At 35.7% G+C, this 17835-nt stretch overlaps 2 protein-coding genes across 5 annotated transcripts in view; one reads left to right on the forward strand and one right to left on the reverse strand.

Annotated features, from left to right (window-relative positions):
- ppt2a.2 (palmitoyl-protein thioesterase 2a, tandem duplicate 2) lies at positions 1 to 5065 on the reverse strand. The gene is made up of 8 exons (XM_079824194.1): positions 3866 to 5065; positions 3261 to 3414; positions 2787 to 2882; positions 2577 to 2684; positions 2395 to 2478; positions 2201 to 2285; positions 896 to 950; positions 1 to 805 (listed from the first exon to the last, which is right to left on the reverse strand). The coding sequence occupies exons 1-8, from the start codon at positions 4019 to 4021 to the stop codon at positions 662 to 664; spliced, it is 882 nt and encodes a 293-aa protein (XP_079680320.1). The 5' UTR covers positions 4022 to 5065; the 3' UTR covers positions 1 to 661.
- The window catches only part of dhx16 (DEAH (Asp-Glu-Ala-His) box polypeptide 16), a 27663-nt gene continuing 14790 nt past the window's right edge, over positions 4963 to 17835 (forward strand). Inside the window, exons 1-15 of one of the 4 annotated variants that reach the window (XM_079824191.1) lie at positions 4963 to 5178; positions 5660 to 5862; positions 5947 to 6185; positions 6400 to 6574; positions 6692 to 6748; positions 6854 to 7108; positions 7387 to 7626; positions 8715 to 8903; positions 11595 to 11705; positions 11870 to 11985; positions 12074 to 12284; positions 14041 to 14139; positions 15139 to 15291; positions 15512 to 15652; positions 16342 to 16504. In XM_079824191.1, the coding sequence (XP_079680317.1) occupies positions 5665 to 5862; positions 5947 to 6185; positions 6400 to 6574; positions 6692 to 6748; positions 6854 to 7108; positions 7387 to 7626; positions 8715 to 8903; positions 11595 to 11705; positions 11870 to 11985; positions 12074 to 12284; positions 14041 to 14139; positions 15139 to 15291; positions 15512 to 15652; positions 16342 to 16504 (2347 nt within the window). In that variant the 5' untranslated portion in view covers positions 4963 to 5178; positions 5660 to 5664. Of the gene's footprint in view, positions 5281 to 5630; positions 5863 to 5946; positions 6186 to 6399; positions 6575 to 6691; positions 6749 to 6853; positions 7109 to 7386; positions 7627 to 8714; positions 8904 to 11594; positions 11706 to 11869; positions 11986 to 12073; positions 12285 to 14040; positions 14140 to 15138; positions 15292 to 15511; positions 15653 to 16341; positions 16505 to 17835 lie in introns of all 4 variants that reach the window. The other 3 variants (XM_079824192.1, XM_079824193.1, XM_079824190.1) reach the window with 3 other exon arrangements.

A 17835-nucleotide genomic window follows, 5' to 3' on the forward strand; every position in this document is an offset into this window, starting at 1 on the left:
GATTCATCAAATAATTCTGAAAAAAGTATCATAGAATATCAAACAAATTCGCAGCACAACTGTTTCCAACATTGATAATAAATCAGCATATTTGAATGATTTCTGAAGGATCATGTGACACTGAAGACTGAAGTAATTGCTGATGAAAATTCAGCTTTGCATCACAGAAATAAATTACATTTTAAAGTATATTAATATAGAAAACCATTCTTTTTCATTGTAATAATATTTCACAATTACATTTTTTGTCAAATAAATGCAGACTTGATGAGCATAATAGACTTATTTCAATGACATTAAAAATAGTAATGTATATATATATATACACACTGTACATGCACGCACACACACACACACACATTTAGCAATCATAATTTTACATTTAATTAAATAAAAATTAGGCCTGTATTAAATAGAATTAGAAAACTGACAAAATAACCTGTTCATAATATACAATCTGATTTGACATAAATAGAAAATGGCTAGACAACTGCTGCAGAAAATCATTCATTGTCACAGATAATAAATTATCACATTTTGTTATAGCAAAGAAAATATCTTAGGTGATTAATAAGAGTAGAATCATAATCTGCACAAGATACATTTAGGATTGTGCATATGCATGTGAGAACATCAGTTTCTCTCTTTCCGTCTCTGTAGATTAGGTGAGCCACTTGTCTATGCAATTCTGGTAGACTGTGAGGTTTGAATGCCAGGATGTATGGTGAACACCAGGGAAGACACACTTGACCACGGCTCCTTTTGAGTTTAATGTTTTCAGGCCAAAAGCATCTCTCAGATACCACTGGGGAGAGCGGAAAATGGTTAGGATAACTAAACCAGCAAATACAAACCATGCCTTGAAAATGACCAGAATATGAATGCTTCCACTCACATCCTGCTTTTCCATCTCAACCACCGTTTCATTACTGTCATAAAAGCCGAAAATACTGTAGGGGGAAAAACAGTTAAAGATATGAAACGACCAAGTATGTTTTATTCAGGACCTACATTTTAAAGATGGCAAACATGCTTTAAAAAGGCACCACATAATCCTATAAGACCTTTTAAAGTTCAAACGTCACTCTAAATATTTCTCACATTCATTCCAGTCGGCTGAACTGCCACAGATTAACCCTTTAGCAGCACGTAAGACATGTCGAACTCTGATAAACGTTAGATGCTCAATATCATGCGATAAAATATAGGCACAGCATGGTTTTTATCGTTAACTAAAACTACTTAAAACATTTCTACACGGTAAAAAAATATGATCAATAAGTTATGTCAACATTTTTACATTGCTTTAAATAATAAGTTAAGTAACTTTCAACTGTTTTTTATCAGTTATACAAGATTCAACTAATTTTTTAAGTCAGTTTAATGTAATTTAAGTTGAAATGACTTAAACATCCAAGTTGATTGCACTTAAAGGGATAGTTCATCCAAAAATGAAAATTAGCCCATGATTTACTCCCCCTCAAGTCATCCTAGTGTATATGACATTCTTCTTTCAGAAGAATACAATCAGTGTTATATTTAAAAAGTCCTGGCTCTTCCAAGCTTTATAATGGCAGTGAATGGATGTTTCTGCATCTATCTATCATAAAACTGCTCCACATGTCTCCGGGGGGTTAATAAAAGCCTTCTGAAGTGAAATGATGCGTTTGTGTAAGAAAAATAACTTTAAAAACTGTAATAACTTCCGCTAACTGTCATATGCTTGTTCACGAGAGATTGGTGTTCCAGCGTATGAAGTATGACGCAGGTGTAGTGTAAGTTCCGGTGACAAACGTGGAAGCGCTGGAACGCCAGTCTCTCGTGAACGTGCGTACGACAGTTAGCGGAAGTTAGCGATTACAGTTTGTAAAGTTTTAAATATGGATATTTTTCTTACACAAACGCATCGCTTCAGAAGGCCTTTATTAACCTCCCGGAGCCATGTGGAGCAGTTATATGATGGATAGATGCACTTTTATGGACAGAAACATCCATTCACTGCCATTATAAAGCTTGGAAGAGCCAGGGCATTTTTTTAATATAACTCCAATTGCATTCGTCTGAAAGAAGAATGTCATATACACCTAGGATGGCTTGAGGGCCATCAAACTAATATTATAAACAAACTAATATTAATGTGAACACCAAGAATATAAAAGGTCATTCAAAATAATAAAACTAAAACAACTGATGCAGAGACCTTGACTCCCATGGTGTAATAACGCCGTCATCTGGTCCGCCGATCAGCACCAGCGTCTCTATGCGCAGGAAGCTGTCTCGCCACTCTGCGAGGGAACAGACGCATAAAATACAACATGACTCAAGGCCACTGAACTGAAAGTGCACCAAAAAACCCCATCTCAGGTGACCAGAAGTCATGTAGTCTTAAATTACCTGTTGAATGTGCATGCTCTATCTCTCCATTCAGTGGAGCCAGAAAATTGCTGCTCTTTAAGTATCTCTCTCTTTGGTGTGGATCTACAGAGAAAAAAAGACAAATGATAAGATGCCCTGTAAATCAAATGAAATGCAGAACAGTGAACAAATTGTATTGTGAAAGTGACACATCTGCTTACCATTCCAGTAGTTGCAGATGGATATTTTTTGTCCACTTGTAGTGTAACAAAAATGGTACAGTCTTGACTTGATAAATTTAGGGAAAAAGTATTTCAAATAACTTGAATCTGTAAAAGCATGGACAAAGCATTTTATTAATGTGTACATACATCGTTTCTGTAGAGAAAAAGAGATGTTGTGGTGTGTAATTTAGGGAGGATTGGACTGACCTCCATACTGGCCGGCTAGGGGTGAAGACAGGACTATCAGAGAGTGAACATTGTGTGCAGGAAGGGTAGCAAGAACTCCCCGACATATCAAACCACCTGAAAATTTTTTAGTTCAATTACTCTACCATTCAAAAGTTTGGGGTTAGTAAGATAAAAGAAAAAGAAATTAATACTTTTGTTCAGCGAGGATACATTGAATCGATCGAAAGTGACAGTAAAGATTAGTATATTTAAAATGTACCAGTTTAAAAAATATTAGGAATAATGGAGTAATGATGCTGAAAATTCAGCTTTGCCATCACAGGAATAAATGACACTTTCAAATAGGTATATTCAAATATAAAATAGTTACTTTAAATTGTAATAACATTTCACAATATTAATGTTTTTACTGTATTTTTAATTAAATAAATGCAGCCTTGGTGAGCGGTATATAACAAACATCTTATGATTAGAGTTATGAGTTTAGATGACCTTGTGAGAAGCATATGAGATGGACACCATCTTCAGCGCTCTTCATGATGGGTCTGATGGCCTCTCTGAAGCTATCTACCTGTTGCCACAGTGGCTTCATACTGGCAATGTAGTCATACAGGGCTAGTGTGGTCACATCGGTACCTGGATGAGACTAAAACAGCGAAAAGAGAAGTTGGGGAGTTTCATCTTCGATAAAAAAGGAGAACTATGTGCCAAATATGGTGAAGTGAACCAACTTAAAAACGGTTATGCAATTCAGATCTTAGATTGTGGTTTTAATAAGGCAGGTGTTTCTTCTGCATTTTTAAAACACAAAACGAAAATGTACCCCTTCAAAAATGTTATGCAAGTTGAATGTATTTTTTATTGTATATTTAAAGGGAAATGTATGAGTGTGTGTGTGTGTGGATTTAATTTAAGAGATATACATGCTCTTCTGTTTTAATTTTACATTTCCAAACACGTTTCTGTTTAAAAATGAAGAAAAAAACAACACTTTAGATAGATAGATAGATAGATAGATAGATAGATAGATAGATAGATAGATAGATAGATAGATAGATAGATAGATAGATAGATAGATAGATAGATAGATATCATACCTGATTGATAAATCTCGCCAACATCTCGAACTGTCTGGGTCCATCTAATATCCCGTGAACAATAATTACTGGTCTGTATCCCACGACGGAAGACAGTAGTAATACAGCACAAATAATAACACATGGTGTGCAGCCATCACTCATCAATCCCCCCATAGAGGTACTCCAACAATGTCTCAAAACAATCAATAAACTGAAATCAAAAAGGCTACTTATTGTAATGTTAAAATAGAGTATTCTAATGGTGGCAAGACGCCAAGAGATTTGAGCCTCTAACCTTATCTCAGACGTTTATAAATGGTATCGTTGTTCCGCATGTGATGTTTTGTCAGAGGTGAAGTGATGCTTTTATAGACCGCTTCCTCTGTCTCATCAGTTGATGTGGTTTAACGGAAAAAAGAAAGCAACACGCAAAAAATTCATATTATTACAAGAGAATATTTCGCATTGTTTACACATTTACCTTATTTTTCTTAAATGCTATCGAGTAATATAAGGGTGTCTAGAACTCCAGCAGTTTTTCAAACTTTGTTGAGCACTACATCTACTATTTAAAGCTACTCGTCAATGATTAAACTCAAATACATTGTTTAAAATATATATATTTAAATATTTTACATTTGAAAAAATAAGCAACGTTTATTTGTATGAATGTATGTATGTATGTATGTATACAGTATGTACCGGTATGTATATATCCGTATTAACACGTCCGTGAGCAGAACACATCTGCTCTTCACGCTTTACGCTGGACTTGTATTTTGACATGAAGTAAATACGCGTCGTTTTGTCCAGAGCCGTTGAAAATCGTGTTTTTCTATGGCTCTGGATTTGTCGATACAGGCATTCAAATCTCTGGACTCAGTGGAAACAGTTGAAAATTAAATAAAAATATATAAACGTTACAATATATTGTATCCAAGCATTTGGTAACTTAAATTAACACATAGAAACATCTACAAAATTGTAAACAAGCCTTATCGAATAATCACAAATAATAACTCCGATTTGCGTTGAGAAAACTAACCGGTACCACGTGACCACGCCATCAGTTTCACCGGCGATAATTTACTTTTCCCAACAACAAAAACTACTCTGATCTATTATCATCATCATACCTGGCCAGTAGCGACAACTACAACGTTTGACCCGATCCATTTCACGCCAATTACATTTCCACTCGCTTATTTTGTGTATATGGCTAGATGCCTTTTGAACGTTTTACTCAGACTTTTATTTTGACAAGTCGTGTTTAGAACCGGAAGTGGCGTTGCGTTAATGTTTTGAAGAAAGCGTGTGGTGGCACTACTAACGTAAGTCTAAGGTTTCTTATTAATTGTGACGCAGTCTTGTTTGTTATTGTATTTGTGCACAAACCAGAATACTGCATGTTCATTGTGCGTTTGATTTCATGGGTACAGATCTTCAAAAGTACTATTTAATAAATAAAAAAAGATCTAGTCTAGTGTTGACTTGTTCGTTTCCACGATCAGCATCGGAATAAAACAATCTCAGCCTTTACTCAGAATTGTTCTTGTGATCATAATTTTCACTTGAAATAAGATTTGACGGCTTAGTTTAATCAAATATTGAACATACAGTTGTGAACGTGTAGCAGTGTTTTGATATTCTCATGGTTTTATTCATTTGCGTATATGGCTGTTATCTAGTAAATATATTTGCTATCATTGCACATATAATGATGGATGGATGTATTGTGATTCACTTTTATATTATGTTGAAGTACATGTTGACATTTTAATAGTATAAAATGTGTTATGTTTTTGTGTCCAGTCACAATGGCCAACCTGGAACAGTGGGTTAGCGACCAGCTCCATGACATCCTGGGTTTGAGTGACAGATATGTGGCTCAGTTCATGATCGGTCTGGTGAAGAAGTCTTCTGGACCTCAGGACTTTGTGGCTCGGCTTGAGCAAACCGGAACCATTGACATTGATCAAAGAATCACAGCGTTTGCACATGAGCTATACAACAAAGTATGTTTTCATAATCAGACAGTATGTTTAATGGAATTTCTTAAACTAAGACATACATTTACTGTACATATCTATCCATTTCAGGCTCCCAAAAAACATGTGGCAGAAAAACCCGCCCGAGCGATAGAACGACATGTCATGGAAATAGAGAGAAAGAACAGAACCTACACTCTTCTGGAGGACAGTGAGAGTGAAGGAGAGACATCTAAAGAAAGAGGAAAAGAAAAGAAAAGCAAAGACCGGGACAAAGGAAAGAAGAGGAAGCACCTCAGGCAGAAACGAGAGGAAAGTCCATCGTCCAGTGAAGAGGACAAGAAAAAGAGGTGATTATGATATTCGAAAACGGGATTTCAATCTTTTAGATGCCAAAGACCCCTAAATATGATCCATTGTGCGATGGACTCCCATCTTAAAAGCTAAAACATTTCTATAAACCAGCTAGCACTTTCTTGCTTACACAAAATCATAAAAACGAAAATGTTCAATTAAAGGCTTCAAACGTGCTTATTCCTCTTGTTTGGTTTTGGCCTCTTTCAGCACTAAGGCTGTGGATGAGCCAAGAAAAGCTGCTAAAGAAGATGAGGAGGAAGAATGGGAGCGGGAAGAGAGAGAAAGAATTCAAGATCTGGAGGAGAGGGACGCATTTGCTGAACGAGTGAAACAGAAAGACAAAGACAAGACAAGACACATACTTGAAAGAAACGACAAAAAGGTAATGCATCCATACTCCAACAAAATAAAGTCTGCTAGTTTACCATTGATGGATCTCGGTATGATATGGTAAAATATGAAGGCTGATGATCTGTGCTGTCTGTTTTCATCATCTCAGGCTTATGAGGAAGCTCAGAAAAGGCTCAAAATGGCTGAAGAGGATCAAAGGAAAATGGTGAGAAAATGGCCATATCCCTTTTAATACAACATTCCAGTTTATAGTAATCCGTATTGGACAGCTGTGATTGAAATCTGTTGACATTCAATGCCGTCTTTCCAGCTTCCAGAGTTAAGGAAACAGTCACGTCGGCAGTATCTGACCAAAAGAGAACAGGAGAAGCTGGAAGACCTCGAGGCTGAAATTGCGGACGAGGAATACCTCTTCTCCACTCAGAAACTCACCGATAAGGAAAGGAAAGATCTAGATTACAAGCGGCAGATCAGAGACCTGGCCCAAGACTACAAGAAAGCAGGAGCTAAAGAAAAAGAGGAGAGAAAGAACAGATACTACATGCCAGAAGAGAACAGAAACAAGGTAGGTCTAAGAGATGAGCTACAGGGGGATTATGAGATATTTTAAGTCAAAATGGCAAAGCTGAAATATTCAAATCTGTGATCAATATCACATTTTTTATTATTAATTTATAGTTACGTGATTTATTGGTACTTTTGTTTTATTTCATGACTTACGAATTGACAGCGTAACGTTGCTCATAATTGCTCTTAATTTCAACAATTTATTTTCCATATGTAACTTCAAATAATTAATTATTTTATTGTTTTTCTCTTCTCCTATTTTTCCATTCCTTTCAGTCCATTCCTCAGAAAGAAATGGAGCTGGAGTTTGAGGAGACTCCCAGAGAGGGAGGCGGGGAGCAGGGCCGCTGGGAGGAGGCCAGAGTGGCCACTGCCACCCTGCAGTTTGGGGCCAGAGAAGAGCGGGAACGGCGGATAAAGGAGGAGCAGGACAAGTATCAGCTCATTTTAGAGGAAGAGGAGATGATCAACTTCGTCAGCACTGCCATTACCATGAAAGGAACACTGTCAGAGAAGGTTGACATCACTCTAAAATGAGATACTGTGTATTCATTTTATTTCTGTTTAGAGGTGTGAATCTTCACTTGTCTCACAATTCGATTACGATTCAGAGGGAAATGATTCGATGCATCTTTTCCTCCAATTCCTTAATAATAATAATTATATTAATAATCACAATAGTTATTTTTGTCATTTTATCTTTGTTATTAAAAATAAGAACAAAAATAACAAACCGTAGAACAAATACAGTATAAGAGATACATTTTTTTTTTCATTTTACAGAAGCATTCAAATAAGAAATCATACAGAAATTGAATAATCAAGTGTAAAAAATAGCCTCTGCATAGTCTTTAGTGTATTATTTATAAATACACTGATTATTATTACAGATACAGATAAGTTGTTCAGTCAAGACTATTGATTGATTTACATTAATGACACAGGCAGCAGCAGGTTTGTTATATTAAGACCTAATGCACAGATTGAATGTAATGTTACACATCACCCCCCCCCCCAATGTTTATGTTCACTTAAGAAATAACCAACAATGTTTATGTGAATACTCGTGGAGACAGATATTTTGAAATAATTCTGTGTGTATCTGACCGTTCAAGTGCAACACGCTGCTAAAGAGAACTGAGTTTGGGAGAGCATGCTGTCTGAGAGAAGTGTCTTTCTGTGCGCAAGCTTTGGGTGTGTGTCAGTCAGTGCGAGTAACACATTGAGATCTTTTTGTTGTGCGTAATAAATCATAAGTTAGTTTTTCTAAAGGTAGGAAAATGGCAATTTGATTCAACCACATATTAACGGAATATTGATGAGGAGTGTATGCATTTTCTTGCCAACATATGCGTCTTTTTTTATTAATACAGCCTATAATAAGAGTAATTTATTTACAATAAAACAGTACATTAATATGTATGATATGCTTATTTAAGTACATTTAAAAAAAAAAAGGATTCTTTTGTTTTTATGCATCAATGCAGAATCATTCACATCAGCATCGCGATTCATCATTAAAAAGGATTATATTCCACTGCTCTATTTCTGTATGTATTTGATACAAAACTGCAATCTTGTATCTTCTTGTTTTTGAACTGCAGGAAACTGAACCTGAGATATCACAAGCTGAGAAAGAGAAGCAGTCCATCCAGGAAGTGAGACGCAGCCTGCCCATCTTTCCTTACAGAGAAGACCTTCTGGCTGCCATCAAAGACCACCAAATCTTGGTCATAGAGGGTGAAACCGGATCCGGCAAGACCACCCAGATCCCTCAGTATCTCCTGGAACATGTACGTGCTTATTATAAAAAAGTTTTTTTTGCAAATAGCTTTTAAGTTCGGGTTTGTGTGGATCCAATGGAGGTCCATGTGTGCATTTCTATGTGTCGCATGAGAATATAAATAATCAACATGTAGATCCTTTCAACTTCATCTATGACTAGAAAAAACATTAAAGCAACAAATAGATATTTTTAGAGATGGTCTTTATTGTGGTTTGGTGCCATAGTTTGCATCAATAGATTGCATCTGTGGTTCACATTAGCTAAGTTTCCATCCAATTTACACATTTCTGTCCTTAAATCAGAATAATGCCTCAACAGTATTTATTATTTGAAATGGTTTGTTCACCCAAAAATGACATTTTTGTCATTATTTGCTCACTCTAAAGTCATTCCAAACCCATATGACTTGTTCGTCTTCAAAACACAAATATTTCAATCATATCTGAGATTTCAGTCCCTCCACGTCTGGACATAAAGTTCATTGCTTTATATGATGAACAGATTTAATTTAGGATTTATTCACATTCACATATAACGTAATCAGCTATTCTGTTTACCATATTTGAGTTTACTATGTACGTTCGCTGATCAATGTTTATATGTGAATAAAAGCCTTAATTAAATGTGTTCAAAAGAGATTGTGTCTCTTCAGAAAACTTGGATTAAACCACTCAACACATACCCTTTAATGGTGACACTTAACAATAAGGTTGTATTAGTTAACATTAGTTAATGCGTTAGTTAACATGAACTAACCATGACAACACCTCTGTTCAGCATTAATAAATCTTAACTCACACATATATTAATGCAGCTATTCATGTTAACAGCGCAATTAGTTAATAAAAAGTAAAAGAAATTGTAGACTTTTATTAACATGACTTACCATTAACAAAGCATGTATTATTGGTTTTTGAGAACCTTATTTTAAAGTGTACACTATTTCAACATTAACTGACGTGTTAACATTTGTAGGTTCATTACAAAGCAGTTAATAATAAATGCTTTGTTAATGGCAAGTCATGTTAATAAAAGTCTACAATGTTAGCAACACATCAGATAAGGTTGAACTAGTGTACACTTTACAATAAGGGTAAAAAAAAACTTTAATAAATGCTTTGTTGAATGTAAGTCATGATAGTAAAGTGCGTATAAACATGAACAACCTATCCGCTGATGTTCAGATGGATTCCACTTAAGAATTATGTTTACCAACAGCCCAAATCAATGACTTGTTATTAAATAATGTTGATAAGGTACACAACAGCATTTTTACCTTTAGAGTTAGAAATGTTCATCCTTAGTGTGTGTCAACTGCTAGGTAAATTACAGTTTTTCTCAGTCGCTTTGGTACATTTCTCAGATCAGAATTGAAATTCTCAAAGCTACCTGTTCAATCTTCACATCATTGTGTCACTTGTGCACATCAAAAAAGCAGTTTCTCATTTCTTTGAACAAGTTGCAAATGCTTGTGTACATCCATGCAAATGATTATGTACAATTCTCTACTGTTTCCTACATTATCAGTTGCTTATGTCATGTTGATCAAAATGTATTATAATGGTGCTCTGTTGAATAGTCTTACCCCCCACAACATGTAGGCATTAGTTCATAGCATAAGTCTTTACATGCAAAATGGTTGAACAAGTTGTCATAAAATGTCAAGCATATTTCTATACATTTCCGTTAGACGTTCACATTTCTACTTTTGTTTTTCTGGGGGTTTTTTTCTTTGTGCTATGCAGTGCTGTCTTTTCCTTTCTGTATCGCAATGACATGGTCTGTCAACAAATTACAGTACAAACAGTAAAAGCATAAATGTGAATCTTTTCCAGTCTCTTGCATTCAAACTCCCACATACACTGAAGTGTAACCTACAATTTACAATAATTGTCATCAAAATTTTAGCCATATTTACATCAGAACATCCCTCCAGAGTACAGTTATATTGACAATATGACTAAGCAATTTGACTGTCTTATTCATACACAATGACACAAGGACTTGTCATTCTGATGGCACTGACATGTTCATGGACACAGATATTTACTTTTGAGAGATGAACTAAGGATTTTGAGCAAGAGACTGGCTTTTGCAGGTAATCCATGGTGTTTCGCTATTTGTACGAATTGTTTTGAGAAATGCACTTGCTGTTTTGCAAATGTCGAGGATGATTCGAGAAATGTACCAAAGCGACTGAGAAAAACTGTAATGTAAATATGTACAGAAAGATAACTGTACAAAAACAGTAAAGCTACAGGCATTGTTCATGGTTATATCATGTTAACTAATGCATTAGCTAATGTTAACTAATTACGTTGTTAACGTGAATAGATGCATTCATATATATGTGAGTTAACATTAACAAAGATTTACTAATGCTGTACAGAGGTGTTACAGATGAGATGTTAACTAATGCATTAACTAATGTTAACTAATACAACCTTATTGTTAAGTGTTACCGGTTTGGGTATACGATCTCTTTATGAATGTTTTGAAGCATCAGAGTATTGATTGAATAGACTTTCAGTGGATGGACAGAAATCTCTCAGATTTCATAAAAAATATCCTCTTTTGTGTTCTGAAGATGGAAGAAAGTTTGGGTTTGGAATGACATGAGGGTGAGTAAATGATTACAGAATTTTCATTTTTGCGTGAAATAACCCATTAAGTAATTTCTTAATCTTTTCTCTTTCAGGGTTACACTGAAGGAGGAATGAAGATTGGCTGCACTCAACCTCGAAGAGTGGCGGCCATGTCTGTAGCAGCTAGAGTCGCACAGGAAATGAATGTCAAACTAGGGAATGAGGTCATAATCCATCTGCTTATTAAATGTCTGATTTATAAATGATGAGCCTGCAGACTTGCCATTGTTTTTGTGTACATAAGAGAAGTTAAAGTGTTTGTAAAATTGAGCATTATGTTTTTAATTGTGGCAAATTTGTTTAAGCAACATTGTGTTACTTTCCACAGGTGGGCTACAGCATCCGTTTTGAGGATTGTACATCAGAGAGGACCATCTTGAAGTACATGACTGATGGCATGTTGCTCAGAGAGTTTCTTACAGAGCCTGACCTCGCCAGCTACAGGTAAAAATATACAGAATGAATATTTCTGACATTCTGCTTTTCATTGTTGCATTCTCTGTTCTGATTGGCTGTCTTTCTCTGTAATCAGTGTGATCATCATAGATGAGGCCCACGAGCGAACGTTACACACAGACATCCTCTTCGGTCTAATCAAAGACATTGCTCGTTTCCGCCCGGATCTAAAGGTTCTGGTGGCCAGTGCCACTCTGGACACAGAGCGTTTCTCCAGCTTCTTTGACGACGCGCCTGTATTTAGGATTCCAGGCCGCAGGTTCCCTGTGGACATCTTCTACACAAAGGTAATGGACCATGATTAAAGCATTTGGGTTGTCATACATGGTGCAGTGTTTTCTGTTCTTGCTGAATTAGATGATATGCCATGAGCTATATACTGAATAATAATTGATAATAATTGAGCATCAAGTCAGCATGTTAAAATGATTTCTGAAGGATCATGTTACACTGAAGACTGGAGTAATGATGCTGAAAATCCAGCTTTGCCATCACAGAAATACAAGCCTGAATCCCAGAAAAGTTGGGACATTTTGTAAAATGTAATAAAATCAAGAATCTGTGATTTAATTCTTTTTAACCTTTTTTAAACTTAAAAAATAATGTTTTTTTGCAATGTTTTCACTGACCACCCTAAGTGTATTTTGTAAATTTAAACAAATGTTGATTTTGATGGCTGCAACACACTCCAAAAAAGTTGGGACAGAGGCTAAATTTAAGTGAAAAGATTATAGAATATCCAATTTAAACTGTTTTGAAAGTCCACAATTAGCATGTAAATTGGTGAGGGTATCGTGTTTTGGGGTGTAATAGTTCCATCGCCAAAGACTTGTTCTTTGCAAGCAAAGATGGGTCATCATGGAGTTCTCTGGGTCCGAGATCATCTCAGATGATTCAAAACACAGTGGAAATGTGTGCTGTGGTCAGACGAGTCCATGTTTCGGCTTGTTTTTGGGAAAAACTGACATTGAGTTCTCAGTCCCAAAGACTAAAGGGACCAACCAGACTTTCATCAGCGACAGGTGCAAAAGCAAACATCTGTCATGGTATGGGGGTGCATCAGTGCAAACAGTATGGGTGACTTGCATGGGTGTGAAGGTACCACTGACGTGGAGGCATATATTGAGATTGTACAGAGACATATACCATCAAGATGACAACTTTCCTGAGAAGCAAGACAATGCCAGGCCTTATTCTGCACATTTTCTAGACACTCTACACTGTAGAAGAGATGTGCTTCACTGCCTGTCTGCAGTCCAGATCTGTCTCTTATTGAAACTGTATGGCCCATCATGCAAAGGAGAATCAGACAACGACGACCACAGACTGTTGAGCAGCTGTCGTGTGTCAGACGGGATTGGGCAAAAAAACACAAGCAAAACTGCAACAATTAGTATCCTCAATTCCCAAATAATTAAAAAATGTTATTAAAAGGAAAGGTCATGTGACACTGTGGTAAACATGCCTCTGCCCCAACTTTTTTGGAGTGTGTTGCAGCCATCAAAATCAAAATTTGTTTATATTTACAAAATACAATTAAGTTGGACTTGATGGAAGTTTAAGTTAAACTTTCTTTTGTACTTTGTCAATTAAATACATGTTAAAGAGATTTAATAAATCACAGATTCTTGATTTTTACAAAAAGTCCAAACTTTTCTGGAATTGGGTTTGTAAATTACATTTAAAATATTTTCAAATAGGAATTATTTTAAAAGGCAATAATATTTCACAATATTACTGTTTGTACTGTATTTTTATATAATAAATTCACTATTCACTAGCTAATATCAAAATAAAAATCCATTTTCATACTGTGCATTAAACTGTTGTCATGTATAAATTCACTTTTAGCGTTTATATTGATTGATTTTTTGATTGATTCATTCATGTTTTATTATTAGTTTATTTTGACTATATAGTATAGAATTGTAATATCAGCCATTCTTGGAGATGGTGTAAGAATCCAGTTGACATATTTCTTTATCTATTTTTGCCTTAATTTGTACATTGCACATTCTTAATATCAATTATCTTTCATTTCAGGCTCCTGAGGCCGACTATCTCGAAGCATGTGTGGTGTCAGTGCTACAGATCCATGTCACTCAGCCGGCTGGAGACGTACTGGTCTTCCTCACAGGACAGGTCAGTCATGTTTATAGTTCATATACATATTCATAACTATATTTATATAGTTAATAATTGTATTGTTTTTTTTATTATTTAAAATAAAAAAATTTATTACTTAGCAGGTGAGTAAGGTGTTCACTGTAAAGCATTATCTAAAGTTGTAGCGCTGTGCTGGAATTTATTTTCAAGGAAGTACCTTTCCATCTAAACTGATTACATCTCTTACGCCTTGTAGTGAATGTTTTATGAGCAGTAAGTTAACTGCATTCATTCAAACAGTCACGCAGAGCCGAAGCACAACCAAAACATTATTCTACTGCAAAATGCAAGCAGTTTTGTATTTTAACCACTAGAGGGCCAAAAGCTACCTTAAAGGGGTAGTTCACATGAAAATGAAAATTCTGTCATCATTTACTCACCCTCAAGTTGTTCCAAACCTGTATGAGTTTCTTTGTTCTGCTGAACACAAAAGAAGATATTTTGAAGAATGTTTGTAACCAAGCAGATAGAGCAACCATTGACTATTATAGAAAAAATACTATGGTAATCAATAGTTGCTCTATCTGCTTGGTTACAAACATTCTTCAAAATATAATCTTTTGTGTTCAGCAGAACAAAGAAACTCATACAGGTTTGGAACAACTTGAGGGTGAGTAAATGATGACAGAATTTTCATTTTTGGGTGAACTATCCCTTTAAAACTTTACTAGATTTGTGATGTTGATAAGTGTAGAAACGTCATGACAGTCTGTAAAAAGAGTCCACGAAGGTTTTTGGATGAATGAATCTTGATTAGATCACATACATTTACACTAAATACAATCCTGCATCACATTGACACCCCACAAACAAACAAAAAAAAACACTGGGAAAGCTGTGTGATGAGGCAGAAAGACTTAATCTGTATTATATCAGGACAGTTTATTCCAAAAAAGTGGGTCATTTATTTAATATTACTGTAGACTATATTTATATTGGTAATATTGATGTTTACTGTGTCCTCTGGGGTTGCAGGAGGAGATCGAGGCGTGCTGTGAACTTCTACAGGAGAGATGTAGGAGGCTGGGCTCTAAGATATCTGAGCTCCTTGTTCTGCCTATCTATGCCAACTTGCCCTCAGACATGCAGGCCAAAATCTTCAATCCCACTCCACCTGGAGCACGCAAAGTAAGAACACCATTTCCTTTGTCGGCCAGCAGGGGGCAGCATGTCTGTTGAAGTCTATAAAAACATGTTTATTGTTTATGGCATTGGACAAAAACTAATGCAAATCTTATGTAAATGTTTTTCTTTTGAAGCTTTATTTTGCAGATCATCTTGATAAATATAATGAACACTGAATATGAATTTCTTGGGTAATGGTTTGTGTTTTTTTTTTTTGCTGCAGGTTGTGGTGGCCACAAATATCGCAGAGACGTCTCTAACCATTGACGGCATCATCTACGTGATTGATCCAGGTTTCTGCAAACAAAAGAGCTACAATGCGAGAACAGGAATGGAATCTCTCATTGTCACACCCTGCTCACGAGTAAGAGAAGCTTCAAGCAGCATAAAAAACATTCTCTCACATTTATCTGTAAAGAGTGCCATGGACCCAAAAGTATTCAGACACAATATCAAACAAAGTAGCAAATCAACCCAAGTGGCATTTTTATATGAGGAAAGCAAACTTTTCAAGTAAAGCAGTTTTTTAAAGATAAAAAAACACTTTTACTTGTTGTCAATTGAAACATGTATAACATGTATATAATTGTTGTTGTTACATAGAAATTATTATTATAGTTTTTAGTATTTTTTTTATTTGTAATATGGGTCTGCTCTGAATGTAGGCCAGTATATTCAGAGACAGTAGGTTATTGTCTGTTGTCATAATAATTCCACTTTAGTTATTATTAGTATTATTTTAATTTGTAATATGGGTCTGAATGTAGGACAGCATAAACAGATACAGTAGGTTATTGTCTGTTGTCATAATTCCACTTTAGTTATTATTAGTATTATTTTAATTTGTAATATGGGTCTGAATGTAGGCCAGTATATACAGAGACAGTAGGTCATTTGTCATAATCATTCCACTTTCTGAGTCACTTGTTTAGGTCATATTAAAATAATTTAGCTTTTCTACCTCAGGATCAGTTAATATGCTGTTTCATTGAAGGTTAAATGGTCATTAATGTGTGGTATTAGAGATTGATAATGTGTCATGTTATTTCACAGGCCTCTGCCAATCAGAGAGCAGGTCGTGCAGGAAGAGTGGCTGCTGGGAAATGTTTTAGACTGTACACCGCCTGGGCCTTTAAACATGAGATGGAGGAGACCACCGTCCCGGAGATCCAGAGAACAAACCTAGGAAACGTGGTTCTGCTGCTCAAAAGTCTCGGTAAACATGAATTAATCAGTTTGTGTTGATGACTTTACCATGACAAATCTACATATCAGCTTGATTTATATGCACTGCAGGCATTACAAAGATCAGTTGAATGTAGTGAAGAATGTAGAGGTGGCTGAATGTATGTAAAGTATTTGGAAACTTAAAGGGTTAGTTCACCCAAAAATTAAAAACTTACCCCATGATTTACTCAGTTATATGTAAAGTTATATTAAAAAATGTCCTGGCTCTTTCAAGCTTTATAATGGCAGTGAATGGGAGCCCAAAATTTGAAGCCCAAAAAAGTGCACCCATCCATTATAAAAGTAATCCACATATAAAGACCTTATGAAGCAAAGCAATGCGTTTGTGTAAGAAAAATATCCAAATTTAACACGCCTTCTGTATTCAACTCGCGGAAAAGCGTAACTGACACAACGCATGATGTCGGACGTAACGTAAGCGTTTTGAACTGCGAGAGGCTTTACTCTCTCTTCGCAAGTTGAATACGGATATTTTACTTTATAACTGGTTAAATATGGATGTTTTTCTTACAAAAACGCATCACTTCAGTTGGGTGAACCTTTAAGCAATACTTAACATTTTGTGGATATCATTGAATTTGATACAGAATATCAAACATTATTTTAGGCATTATTTTAAAGAAAAACAGCACAAACACTCTTTCATAACTAAATGTATGACAAAAAGATATTTCTTAAGGTTTTAAAAGGTAAACGGCAGATGTATTGTTCAAAATGAAGAAAATTATTTGAACGCTTTATGGCTGACAAATAGGGCTGAACGATTAATTGCATTTGCGATAATATCGCGATATGATATAACGCGATTTCCTAACCGCAAAGGCTGCGATTACAGTCTGGTTACGTGACACGCGAGAGTAAAGTCTGCAGAAGAAGCATCAACTTGGCACGTTACACGTATCATATGCCTGGCCTAAAAGAAAAAAAAACTGTTTGTGTTTGATCTATCTAATATTGTGTTCTTCATACTATAGGCTACTATCATCTCTCCAATGATTCTGGATCGATTCTGAGCTTAGATTTTAACTGCAGGTGAGCGGTGGCGCTGCGTGTGTTTTAGAAACACCCGTATTCTGATTGCTTCCATTATATCTCTCTCACACACACACATACACACAATCACGCACGAACCATAAAATAATATTTCATAACGTTCGGAAAGGTTGACGGCGCGAATTGCAATGACATTCGCAGGCTTCTTTGCACAGGATAAGCGCTGTGAGAAACTTTGCTTGGTGTCACGCTTACAGTGTGTGTTCTCGCCCGCCGGTATTTTCCTTACAAATGCTCAACGAAGGC

The sequence above is a fragment of the Gobio gobio genome, assembly GCF_949357685.1.
Source record: "Gobio gobio genome assembly, chromosome: 8".
Lineage (NCBI taxonomy): Eukaryota > Metazoa > Chordata > Actinopteri > Cypriniformes > Gobionidae > Gobio > Gobio gobio.

What these genes read in the sequence shown, in the direction of transcription:
- ppt2a.2 (XM_079824194.1), bottom strand. Translation starts at nt 4,021, where the DNA reads ATGGGGGGATTGATGAGTGATGGCTGCACACCATGTGTTATTATTTGT. An exon ending in CCTAGCCGGCCAGTATGGAG is followed by an intron (nt 2,685 to 2,786) that starts GTCAGTCCAATC and finishes ATGCTTTTACAG; the next exon opens with ATTCAAGTTATTTGAAATAC. An exon ending in ATTACACCATGGGAGTCAAG is followed by an intron (nt 951 to 2,200) that starts GTCTCTGCATCA and finishes TTCCCCCTACAG; the next exon opens with TATTTTCGGCTTTTATGACA.